The 12,180-nt window shown below is 44.2% G+C and overlaps 1 protein-coding gene across 2 annotated transcripts in view; it reads left to right on the top strand.

The window, feature by feature from the left end:
- LOC111567816 (chromatin remodeling regulator CECR2) overlaps window positions 1-10,559 on the top strand; it is a 45,172-nt gene extending 34,613 nt beyond the window's left edge. For both annotated transcript variants that reach the window (XM_023269145.3, XM_023269144.3), the window contains exons 14-19: window positions 769-1,145; window positions 1,811-1,960; window positions 2,954-3,725; window positions 4,930-6,922; window positions 7,902-7,971; window positions 8,135-10,559. In XM_023269145.3, the coding sequence (XP_023124913.2) occupies window positions 769-1,145; window positions 1,811-1,960; window positions 2,954-3,725; window positions 4,930-6,922; window positions 7,902-7,953 (3,344 nt within the window). In that variant the 3' untranslated portion in view covers window positions 7,954-7,971; window positions 8,135-10,559. The remainder of the gene's footprint in view (window positions 1-768; window positions 1,146-1,810; window positions 1,961-2,953; window positions 3,726-4,929; window positions 6,923-7,901; window positions 7,972-8,134) is intronic.
- The last annotated feature ends 1,621 nt before the right edge of the window (window positions 10,560-12,180 follow it).

Here is a 12,180-nt window from a genome sequence, read left to right as displayed (position 1 = left end):
ATTCCCCAAATTTCTGAAAATTTGCAAAACCTTCAGGAAGAAAATTCCAATAATTCCTTAAAAGTTTCCCTTAAAAATTTTATTTAAAAAAAAAAAAAAAAAAAAATCCCCCAAATTTGGCAAGAAAATTCTTGTAAATATTTTCAAAAAATTTGTAAAAATCTTCCAAAAATCCTAAAAATATCTAAAGTGAATACATATATATCAGTAAAACTTCTAATATTTTCTTTAAGAACATTCACACTCAGAAAATTGTTGAAAATGTGGACATGAGCAGTTTCACTGTCAATTTTTTTTCTCCACATTTTCAAACTTTAAAATGGGTCAATTTTGACCCGCAGGACGACACAAGGGTTAAACTTATTTTGAGTTTTCTTGTAAAATTCAACTCAAAACAAGATAATTTCAAGATTGTTTGACTTAACAAGATATTTAAGATGCATTGTCTTAAAACAAGTCCCTCCATCTGCTGAAATGTCTCTTGTTAAGTGAATTTATCTTAAATCACGTGGGACGAGACATTTTGACTAAAAATAAGACGAATAGACTTGGTAAGATTTAGAGTTGTTGTAGTGTGGCAGCACTGGGCTGAGATCTGAGGAGTGGTTGTGTACTCTATGTGGCATGTGTGTTGGTCTGCATTTGTGTGTAGAAGAAGGAAGTGACTGCATATAGATGAAAGCTGTTATGTTCTACAGGTATGTGATTTATGTGTGTGACTGTACAAGATGTGGCAGTTCGTAATAACTTCTGTCCCTCTATCCTCAGAGTACACCATCATGGCGGAGTCTCTAGAACGGTGTTTTAGCCGGGCAATATTGAAACACTTTCCTTCAGAGGACGGCGACACAGACGAGGAGTTCCACATCAGCCGAGAGGACAAGGAGCGCAAGGACAAAAAGCGTAACCGTGGCAGCAAACATTTAGGACCCGACAGTTTGATCAGAGCCACTGAACAAGTCCAACGTAAGCGGAACTCCCTAGGAGGCAAAGGCAGCACACCCTCAGAGGAAGAGGACAACAAGATGACGAGACCCCCGCTCCCCCCTCACTGGGCTAAGGGACCCCCTCACCCCCATATGAATCTAGGCCAGCACCACCTACATGAACGAGACATCAGGGGACTGTACCACCCAGGGCAACAGGTATCTACTGGACAACTTTACTCTGCATTTCCAAAAACCTGTGAGTCTAATTTGTCACTTCATCAGCAGCTTAACCCTCGTGTCGTCCTGTGGGTCAAAATTGACCCGTTTTAAAGGTTGAAAATGTGGAAAAAAAATATTTTCACAGTGAAACTTCTGATGTCCACATTTTCAACATTTTTGGGAAATCTTTGAACATTTTTTTGGTGGAAAAAAAGAAATGTTAAAAATGTTTCTTAAGAACATTCAGAAAAAAATCAACCAAAATCCAGCGAATTTCACTGGATTTTGGTTGATTTTTTTCTGAATGTTCTTAAAGAAAATATGAGAAGTTTTATTGATATATATGGAATCACTTTAGATATTTTTAGGATTTTTTTTTTTTTTAAAGATTTTTACCATTTTTTGAAAATATTGACAAGAATTTTCTTGCCAAATTTGAGGGATTTTTCAAAAATAAGACATTTAAGGGAAACTTTTAAGGAATTATTGGAATTTCCTTCCTGAAGGTTTTGCAAATTTTCTGAAATTTGGAGAATTTTTTTTGCTGAATGTTAGGATTTTTTGCATACAAGGAAACTATTTTTTGGTACCTGTAAATGAGGACAACAGGAGGGTTGATGTTTTTCTTTTGATTTGCATCTGAAATACTGTTATCTTATCAGCTCCGTCATCCGGCTGCTCCTCCCGGTCCACATGGACCACATATGTACGCCCAGAGAATGGCCATGGATCCCCGCTTCGCCTACCCAGTCCACATTTCCAGACACGGAGACCCCAACTTGAACCGCTTGCCTCACAGCTTCAGCATGCAGGTATGTAGGACACATTTTAATGTAGGCGAACATTTTGAAATACTGGTGATAACTTTGAAGGCTTTACGTGGCCAATCACCATATCGTATCTCCGACCTCCTTCAGCCGTATGCCCCGAATAGAGCTCTCAGGTCGGGCCAACAAAAGTTACTTGCTGTCCCTCGTTCCAAGTATAAAACCCGCAGTGACTGAACTTACCAAGCTCTAGAACCAAACCTGTGGATGTTCTTCCTCTGTAGCTGAGATCGGTCGACTCCTGTGGAGTTTTTTTGAAGCAGCTGGAAGCATTTTTATTCCGACAGGCTTTTGGTTGACCTGTAACTGCTTTATTTAATGTTTTGATGCACTTTATTTTAGCTGCTGCTCCCGTTTTAACAGTTTAATACCTTTAGCATTGTTGTTTTTGTTTTATTATTGCTTAAAAGCGCCTTGTGATTTTGTATCTGTGAAAGGTGATATATAAATATATTGTACTTACTTACATTAAACTTTCTTAAATTTAACCCTCGTGTCGTCCTGGGGGTCAAAATTGACCCATTTTAAAGTTTCAAAATGTGGCGGAAAAAATAGATTTTCACAGTGAAACTTCTGATGTTCACATTTTCAACGTTTTTGGGAAATGTTTGAACATTTTTTGGTGGAAAAAAAGGAATGTTAAACTGAATTGTTTCTGAAGAACATTCACATAAAAATCAACCAAAATCCAGCAACATTTGCTGGATTTTGGTTGATTTTTATGTGAATGTTCTTAAAGAAAATATTAGAAGTCTTACTGATATATATGAAATCACTTAAGATATTTTTAGGATTTTTTTGGAAGATTTTTACTCATTTTTGACAAGAATTTTTTTACTGCATTTTTGGATTTTTTTTTTTTCAGACAAGGAAACAATATTTTTTTGGTGCCCATAAATGAGGACAACAGGAGGGTTAATTCTGTTGTACAGGTGTACTGATCAAAACATCAAACCTTACTCTTCTTTATTTTCCCAGCATCACATGGGCCCCAGGTATCCGATGGATCCTAACCAGCAGCAGCCTCCCCAGCAGCACCCGTACGTTGGTCCGACTCACGGCCCGTCCTTGGGCCCGCGTCCCATGGGCCTCCAGCCTGGACCTCCTCCTGAAGCCAGCATGTACCCGTCCCACCACCGTCCAGAGGGCCACACCATGCATCCTATGGGCAACAGATTCGCAGGACCAGAGGGGCCACCCCAGCACAACTACCCAGGCATGAGGCCCCCTGGTATGGGCCTGTCCAACATGTGGACCGGGATGAACCATCAGGGTCAGGAGAGGCATAACGGCATGCGCATGCAAGATCCCAACATGGTGAATCAACGCAACTTCAGCTACGGTGGAATCCCCCCTCCAATGAACCATAAACCATGGCCGGAAGCTGCTGGGTACCCCCACCATCCTTCTAATGCCCAATATCAAATGTCTGCAGCAGCCAGCTCCCAGGGGCCCATGTCCTTACATCCCCCTGTGCCCCACCCGGACTCCTCGGGCAGGGCACGCTTGGCTTCCATGCTGGAGAGCCCAGAGATGCTGGCCCTGCAGCAGCTGTCAGCCTCTTCTGGACCCCCTGCCGGTCAGCACATAGGCAACTTTAGGCAGCCTGGGCCCCCATCAGGAATTGGCAGCATCCCAGCTCACCCCTCTCAACAGCCTCCCCCTGCCCTGGAGGTTCAGCTGCTGCGTCCTGCCAGAGACAAAGGCCCAGACAGCCAGCCTTCGCCACAGACAGACTCGTACCCCAAAGGTAGACCTGACCTTCTCCTGCACCATTTCACCAGTCGTCTGATTTCTGCATGACAGAACTCAAACGCAGGCTGACCTTTTTCTGCATAAATGTTCTTTTTAGATCAGGGGTGTCAAGCTCCTTTTAGTTAAGGGGCCACATTCAGCCCAATTTGATTGTAAGTGGGCCACACCAGTAAAATCAGAGCATACTAATCCAAATCTTTCCTTTGGTTTAGTACAAAAAAGTACGTTCTGAAAATGTCCACATGTAATGAGTCAACTTTTTGCAAAACATTATGAACAACCTCAAATGTCGAGACACAAAGCGACAACAAAATGGACAAACGACACAAGTGAGACAAAAAAAGGCACAAAAGAACAAAAACAAGACAAAAAACAATGAATACATCAAAACACAGAATGACAAAAATAAGGCAAAAAAGCTAGACAAAATATGACAAAAATGACAAAAGCGAGAATCAAAATGATAAAAACATGAGACAAATGACACAAAAAAACAAGAGACAAAAAATGAGACACAAAACGACTAAAGCATGAAACAAAACGACAAAAACATGAGACAAACAACAAAAGTAAGACGAAAAAAAAGACAAAAATGACAAAATATCACAAAAACGAGACACAAAATAACAGAAGAACAATGAACAATCTAATATTTTACTTTATGATCAAAACAACTTGTCATGGTCCAGAAACGATTTTAAATTTCTAGTTTTACTAATTTACAATCTGCAGTTAATGTCTTCTCTGGAATTTTTACACTTTGAGGACCGGATTGGACCCTCTGGAGGGCCGCTTTTGGCCCGCGGGCCTCATGTTTGACACCCCTGTTCTAGACTCTTGTGTCTCAGTTTGTTTGCTAGAACAGCCCCCATGCTATCTCCTTCTCTATGTCGAGTGCTTTTCACGCTTAAATTTTAATTGTCTCTCACAGTAAGTGGCAAATTGAATATTCATCAGTTCAATTAAATTTCTTGCAGAAGCGACGGCAGCCATCAGTTCAGGTTCAGAGAGAACTGAACATGGGTCCTTTTTTTAATTCATGGCTTTTGTGATGTTCAGTTGATCAGTTGGATAAGTAGCATGAATGACAGAAACTTCAATTCTTTCTTGATCTTCTCCCGACTCTTTTTACTGTCTGTGAATGACCTCCCTTACAGCATTCTTACACACTAACTTGTTTCCTTATTCTTTACTAACAGGCATAACTTCAGAGAACAAAATGTCTGCAAGCAACCCTTCTGATGAAGCCAAGACACACAAAAACATTTTTCCATTTAACCAAGAGCGCCCATCCGTCCCTAGCCTGCCAGGACCTTACAGCGGGCCGGAAGATAGAATGCAAAAACCCCCGAACCCGGGAAGGTCACAGGAGAATCCTTCTAGACCAGAGAGTCACAGACAGGAAGTTGATCTCCAGCAACAATCTGCCAGCTGCTGTCCTCCTCAGCAGAATATGGCTGTTGCTGTTTCATCCCATCTCAGTACCAGTAACCCCACCTCCACTGACCCCCCTCAGCACACACCAAACAGCCCACAGCGGAACGCCCCGAGCCCCACACTCCCTCCCCAGAATGCATCACCTCTGCATGTCGCAGCATCTCAGAGTTCCACTCAGCAAATATCAGAGAACAACTTAAAACAAATGCAGAAAGCTCAGAGTGAACACCAGCAGAACACCCACAAACACGAGCACCCTCATTCAGGTGGTACCCCCCCTCAAAGCCTCCCACAGAGCTCTCCCCGGCCGGTGACCCAGAACACACAACACGCCTCCCTGCTACCTCCTCACCACAACCCCCCCAGCATCTCGCCACAATGCCCCACACAGAACAGCCCCATGCACGGGACGCCACATGGTGCCACTCAAGGATCTCAGTCTGAACCCCCCCAGCCAGCCCCTCTCACCTCTCTGCCACCCAGTCACCCTGCCCCACTGTTACCCTCCCAGCCGAGCCCAGCAGACCACGGCGATCAGAGACCTAGTGAGCCAACCAGCAGGCCAGACTCAGAAGGCACTGCCGTTTCTCCGCAGCACACTGTGGTGACATCTGGGCAGCCGAATATTATCTATAAACATCAGGCTTTTAGCCCCAATCACCATCAAACCCAGCTCGTGGGTAATAATCTGGGTATGCAGTCCCAAAGAGGGCCACCACAAGGTCACAACCCAGCCGTGCCTCCTCACTCCCAGGGCCAGGTGAATGGAGCTATGGGTCCGTACGGCATGGGAAACCCTCCACATCCACACTACAACCAAACAAACATGAGCAGGCCCATGCCTCCAACTGCCCACCACCCATATCACAACCAAGGCATAAACGCTCTGCACAATCCTGCTCCCCACCCCAACTACCACCAGCAGGGAGGGAGCTACTCCTACCACATCCCCGGCCAACAGCACCCTCAGGTTCACGGCAATATGTACCCGCCTCATCAGTACCAGCAGCAGAGTTACTACCCCCAGCCCCATCCCCAAGCACAGGTCCACAACCAGGCCAACGGTAGAGGGTCTTACCCCCCAGAGGAGTGGCATCGGTCTCATTACCAGCCTCAGCAGCCGATGCCACCCAATGCTTACCTCCCTGTAGCCAGCGCCAGAGCCAACGGTCCGTCAAAGGAGAGCAGTCTGTCGCCTCTGGGCTCTGAAGGCTCTAGTGGGACTGGTTTGGTGTCTCCTGGACCTGTCCATGATGTAGGACCACACCCTGGGGGCACCGAGGAGGGGAAGTGTGAGAGCAGGGAGCAGGCTGGAGGAGGCAGCCCAGCCAAGCCGGCTCACAGCGAGAGCACAGAGCAACCTGACAGCCCTAAAGAGATCCTGGACCTGGACAGTCACAATGCTGCCGCCCGCCGTAGGAGCACCCAGCCACACATGACGTCAGGTTTCATGTATGACCCACGAGCGCTGCACCCAGGGATGCAGCAGGGCGGCGTTCCTCCACCACATATGATGCCTCAGGGCTGTGGAAACAGACCCCCTTACCCCAGCCAGGCGTACCCAGATCCAGGGCGCTACGCCACCCAGAGACCTCACCCACACCTGATGGAGGCGCTGCAGCGGCCCCAGCAGCTGCCGTACTCCCCGGGTCAGACACGCATGGCCATGTACAGACACCCCCGGCCTGGAGGACACTTCCAGGGCATGATGATCCAGCAGAGGGGCCTTCCACCAGAACGTTTCCTACACCCAGGGTAAGAATGTTCATTATAGGTGCTTTTCCGCTAGCACCTATTCGGCTCGGCTCGACTCGGTTTAGATCATTTTCCATTACAGTTGAGTTTCACCTCATCGTGGGTGGTCACAAAACACTCACCGTCCTCCAACATGGTCTCCAATAATCCAGCAGTGATGGAGTCGAGGCCACTCTCCCTCCTGTTGCTCGCTGGTCGTCCATTTGGCTAAACCACTTCCAGCACCTCCAGTTTGACCCACTCCGGCCGTTGTGGTCCTTCATGGACCGATAGTCACTTTTGAGCTTTTTCAGCTTCTCCCGACACTGCTTCATTGTCCTGCTGTATCCGTGGACGGCCGTCCGCTCAGAGACCTCCTGATAAACTTTCTGGTTGTGAGTCGCACCGTCCAGCTCTCTCTGTATTCTTTGGTCCATCACCAAAGACAGAAAAGTGTCTTCATTCGCCCACGGTACAGGTCTGGTGTGTCGTCACTCCCTGTCCAATCAGTGGCCTGCACTCTGTAGATGTCACATTATCGGATCCACTCAGCTCGCTGGGAACTCTGGCCCAGTAGGAACTAAAATACTAGCTGGTTCCAGGTACTAGTCCTGATAGAAAACCCCACAAACCCAGTAGATTCGAGCCGAGTCGGTGCTAGTTGAAAAGCGGTGAATGTTCTAAAGAAACATTTTTTTAACATTTCTTTTTTTCCACCAAAAATGTTCCAAAATTTCCCCCCCAAAAACTCAAAAACCGAGTAGTCGAGCCGTAGTGGAAAAGCGATATAAGTCTCAGGTAGCTTTAGGGTTCATAAATATAAGGATTTGCTTCTTTTCACCGTTGCATCAGTTTGAATATTAAAACATACATTTTGAAGAGCAGTGGGCTTTTACAACTTTCTGTTTTATGTCGAGTTAAAATAAATGGCAGTGGAATCAGTAATGAAATTGCTGCACTTGCATCTCTTGTATAACGTGTTTTCATTGTGCGTTTCCAGGCAGCAGATGATGGCTGCTCCAGGCGGTCCTGGAAGTAAACCGGGATTGTGACCCCCCTGTTTGATCAAAGTGAGGGGAAAAAAGCATCCTGCGTCACATTTAATGTTCAAACTTTGTCTCTCGGCTTCTAGAAACTTCCGTTCTTCCTTAAATATTTGTGCCTTCAGTATCTAATCCTAAGAACATGGTGATACTGTTGGCTCCTGTGGTTTAACTCTCTTTCTCCTTTCAGACATCATCTATTAGCACCCGGACTGAGCAGTGAGCCAAACCGGAGGACTCTGACGGGGACATTCTAATCCACAAACATCTCTCGCTGATGTTCTTACGCTGCACTAAACCTTTGCTCACCAGTGGACTTGAAGATCCAACTAGGCAGCTGGTTTTTAACACGATAATTAAACTGTGAAATGTTATTGAGCCCCGCAGAACAGTCCTCCTCTCAGCGGCTGACCAACAGCTCCGTGTGATCCACTGACTCGCTCAAGGACACTTCAGTTGAGTGTTTGTACTCTGATCCTACAGCAGGAGGGACCCTTTTAACCACTAAGTCAACCTGCCAAACACAGGAGACGTTGCCTTCAAGAACACTGGACAGCCCTCTTCCACGTCAACAATCTGATGGAGATCCTGACAGGACTGCGATGGAGAGGAGAGGGACTGTGTTTTATTTTGTTTGTTTGTTTTTACTATTTCCTATTCCAACCATATCTTTAAACTCAGGTGTAGAAAAGGAGGTACGATGAGGCCGTCACCCTGACCCAGTCGACTCTCAGACCCCCTGCAGTTGCCTTGGTTTCCATTGTGAATGTATGAGTGAATGTGTAGATGATAACTGCAACAAGACAAACACTGATCATCCATCCAGCCCAGTAACTGTCCGTTTCCAGCCCGACTCTTCTGGAGTGAACACACAATATATGCATGTTTAAAGCTGCCTTCATGTATAAGAATGTCTCTGACCAGCAGAGTGGGTTCGGCAGGATGGTGCTGGTAGCGTCCCTACCTGATTCTCTGTTGTGCACTATGGGTTTAGTTGGTCTGGACATCCTGGAATTGAGTGGCCTTGGATAGTCTTATTTTAGTCTTTGCCTGTTGATGCATATATGTATTTAAAAGAAGTCTATATATTAGTTACAACCTTTCACCGCAGAGACTTACCTCAGACGAGGGTAATCGAAACTTCTCAGAAGAAACACATGAAGTCCTCCTTGGTTTTTTGAGTGCGACGTTCGTTGATTCCACCCACAAGTTCTGTAGCTTTAGTTCTCGGTTCCTTCCGTTTGCATGGTCGCTTCTTTGAGTGCTTCCTCCTAAAGGTTTCCTCAGGGTGTACAGTTTCTATATACGGGTATTGTTCTGAATTATTTGAAGAAGGAGCAGCATAAAGGAAATGGCAGATTTCTCCACCTCATGAAGTAGCTGAATCTTTAAGGGTCTAGATCAGGGCCGCCAGCCTGTTCTTGGTTTTTGTTCAGAATGTGGACTGGATCTGATTTGTTTTTGTACATTCCTGTTCATTTGATGCCATCCCAGTTAACCACCGTGGCTCTCTTCATGTTTTTTTTGTATTTTCTCACAACTGCTGTGACCTACGGAGGTTTCGTCTTTTTGTCTGTGAGCCCACTAGCGCAGTTTAGCGATGGCAAAAAAATAAAAAATGAATCTACCTCACTGAGCCGGTCTGTGGCGTCTACAGATTCCCACCACTTCCTGTCTCTGGTCGAACTCATGGCCTTATGATACTTTACCATCTTTAGTTTCAGATTTCTAGATGTGATTATTCAGCCGTCAGTTCAACACTGTCTGCCGGAGCTGAAATTGTACTTTCATTCTCTTTGTTTTTTTTTGTTGTTTTTTTTAAATGTCTCTGAAGTATGATGGACGATGTTGTCTTATTTCTGATGTGGGACTCTTTAACTTGTACAGATCACATCCTGCCTGTTGGGTTCAGTTTGGCAGCATTACTCTGTCCTTAGTCTGAGCTACGTAAGGCATCGTAGTGGAATATTTGAGAAGGGAAGATGGAATAGGAAAACCGTAGAAGCTGTGAGACGGTTTTGTAAATGTGTCACACAGGACTTGTTCTGGATGACGAGCTGTTGTGTTCAAATAGGGAATCGTCTGGATGTTTAGTGATCCTGACAGAGGAGGTAGTGTGTTCATCCGCTGTCTCTGTACGAAGGACAACGCTGTTTTTAAAGGTCTGTGAGGTTGCGATGTTGTCGTATGGTGTACAGGTGTGTGTGTCTGTGTGTGTGTGTTTCTGGTGTGTAGATTCGGCACCAGGCGTTTGGAAGTTGTGCGTTCAACTCTCACTCTGCTGTCATCTCTGCACTAGTGAAAACCATTTAGGCGTGATTAAATGTGAATCATATTTATTTGCTCTTCTGAGAATTTTTGTACATTTTTGGACTTGTTTTAATATAAATGTGGTTTGTTTCTTTTTCTCTCGATGTTGATTTTTTAATGTTTTTAAGCAGTTGTCTTTTACCTCAGTAGCATGGTGGCATCGGAAAAAAGACCTGTCCCTTTCATTTTTAAGTGACGTTTACAAGTTCTTATCTGACTGACTGACATAGAATATTTTGGAAATGGAATGGAGTATTTTCTATACTGTACATTTCTTAGAAATAAATAACTTTACTCAAACAACAGTTTGTCTAATCGTAATAATGCCCATCTTTAGGTGACTGTAGCGTTATTTCTCACTATAACAGCAGAAAAGTGAATTTTCACTGCTTGTTGCGGTCATTCTTGAATTTCCCTCAAGATTAATAAAGTGTCTGTCTCTAGAATCTATCTAGAGTGTACCTAGAATCAATCTATCCAGAATCTGAGTCTATCTAGAATCTATCTAAAATCTGTCTACGTAGAATCTATCTGCCCATCTAGAATCTATCTAGATCTATCTAGAATCTACCTAGAATCTGTCTGTCTAGAATCTATCTAGAATCTATCTAGAGTCTACCTAGAAAGTCTGTCTGTCTATTGTATCTATCGTATCTTTAATCCGTTAAAGGAACTGAAAGGCCAACAGTAATGAAATGTAAACAGACTAAACAAGAGGACCCGTGACAGATAATGCATTAATCTATCAGAGCTTCGTGCCGTCACTTCCAATCAGTGCTCGTCCTCTAGAAGACCAAGCCTCCAGCAGTCAGAGATGTGACGTCAGTCCAACAGGAGGCAGCAACTCCTTCTTCAGGCTTCATTCAAGGGGCTCCTCGCAAGAACAACTAATATATTCTTTTGTTCTGGATCTTTTGTTCAGAATTGGCAGTAGAGAAAATGCAGATGAGGCGTGGACTATAATTACAGGACTTTAATTAAGCCTAATTAAGTGGGATGTTGTGTAACTTCATTTTAAAATACAGAAAACAAGACACGGGATTAGAGAAACCATCTTAAATCTTGTAGTGAAACCTCATGTTACTGAAACTACTCTATTACATCTTAATCTGTAACTCTCTTAAAGCTGTGGGGAGAAAAATAAGTCCAAGAAGTCAAAACGTTTGTATTTTCTTGTTTTATACACACAGTTATTCCTTTCATTGTATAACTACCTAACTTTGACACACAGAGGTGAGTTTTTAGTGGTTTAATTAATGACCAGAGGGACTATAACTGGTCATAAACAACTCTCTGTGAACATTGAAAGTGATTAATTTGAGCCTTGTTAAGTGTACTGTTGTGTAAAACAAAAACTACTTAGTGTTGCTTAAACTATTTTGTTACATCTTCTTAACCTGTAACTCTCTTCAAGCTGTGGGGAGAATGGCTAAAAGAAAAGAAAGCCTTCTCTCTGTCTCTGACCAAGTTCTCACATGTTTGTATTCCTTTTACAGGTGAATGTTAAAGTTTTATACACAGGTTTTCCTTTGATTATATAGACCTTCATTTCATTTTGGGGGAAATGGCTGGTTTGTTTGTTTTGCTTTACATCCTATTGATGTTTTGTCTAGGGTTGCCACCTTTCAGAAATGAAAATAAAGGACGCCCACCACGGCTTCTCGGGGCCACAGTTCAGTAAAGTTGGAAAGATATTTGGCAAGGCGGACCCAGCGCTGATTGGCTGTGCACCATTTTAAATCTTGGCAGCTGGCAGTGACCCCCAGAGCAGTCATCTTGGGCCTCTTAGCTCAGATGAAGGTGTCAGGTCAGCAGTAATCGATGTGGGACTTGTCCAGGATGAGCTGAAGGTCTGTTTGTTTATGTGTGTGTGTGTGTGCTTAAAGAATGTTCAGCTTCATTTTGTGGATTTTCTGCTTCCATTTC

The sequence above is a fragment of the Amphiprion ocellaris genome, chromosome 3, assembly GCF_022539595.1.
Source record: "Amphiprion ocellaris isolate individual 3 ecotype Okinawa chromosome 3, ASM2253959v1, whole genome shotgun sequence".
Taxonomy (NCBI): Eukaryota; Metazoa; Chordata; class Actinopteri; family Pomacentridae; genus Amphiprion; species Amphiprion ocellaris.
The sequence above is the reverse complement of the archived record's forward strand: the minus strand, read 5'-3'. Positions and strand labels throughout refer to the sequence as shown.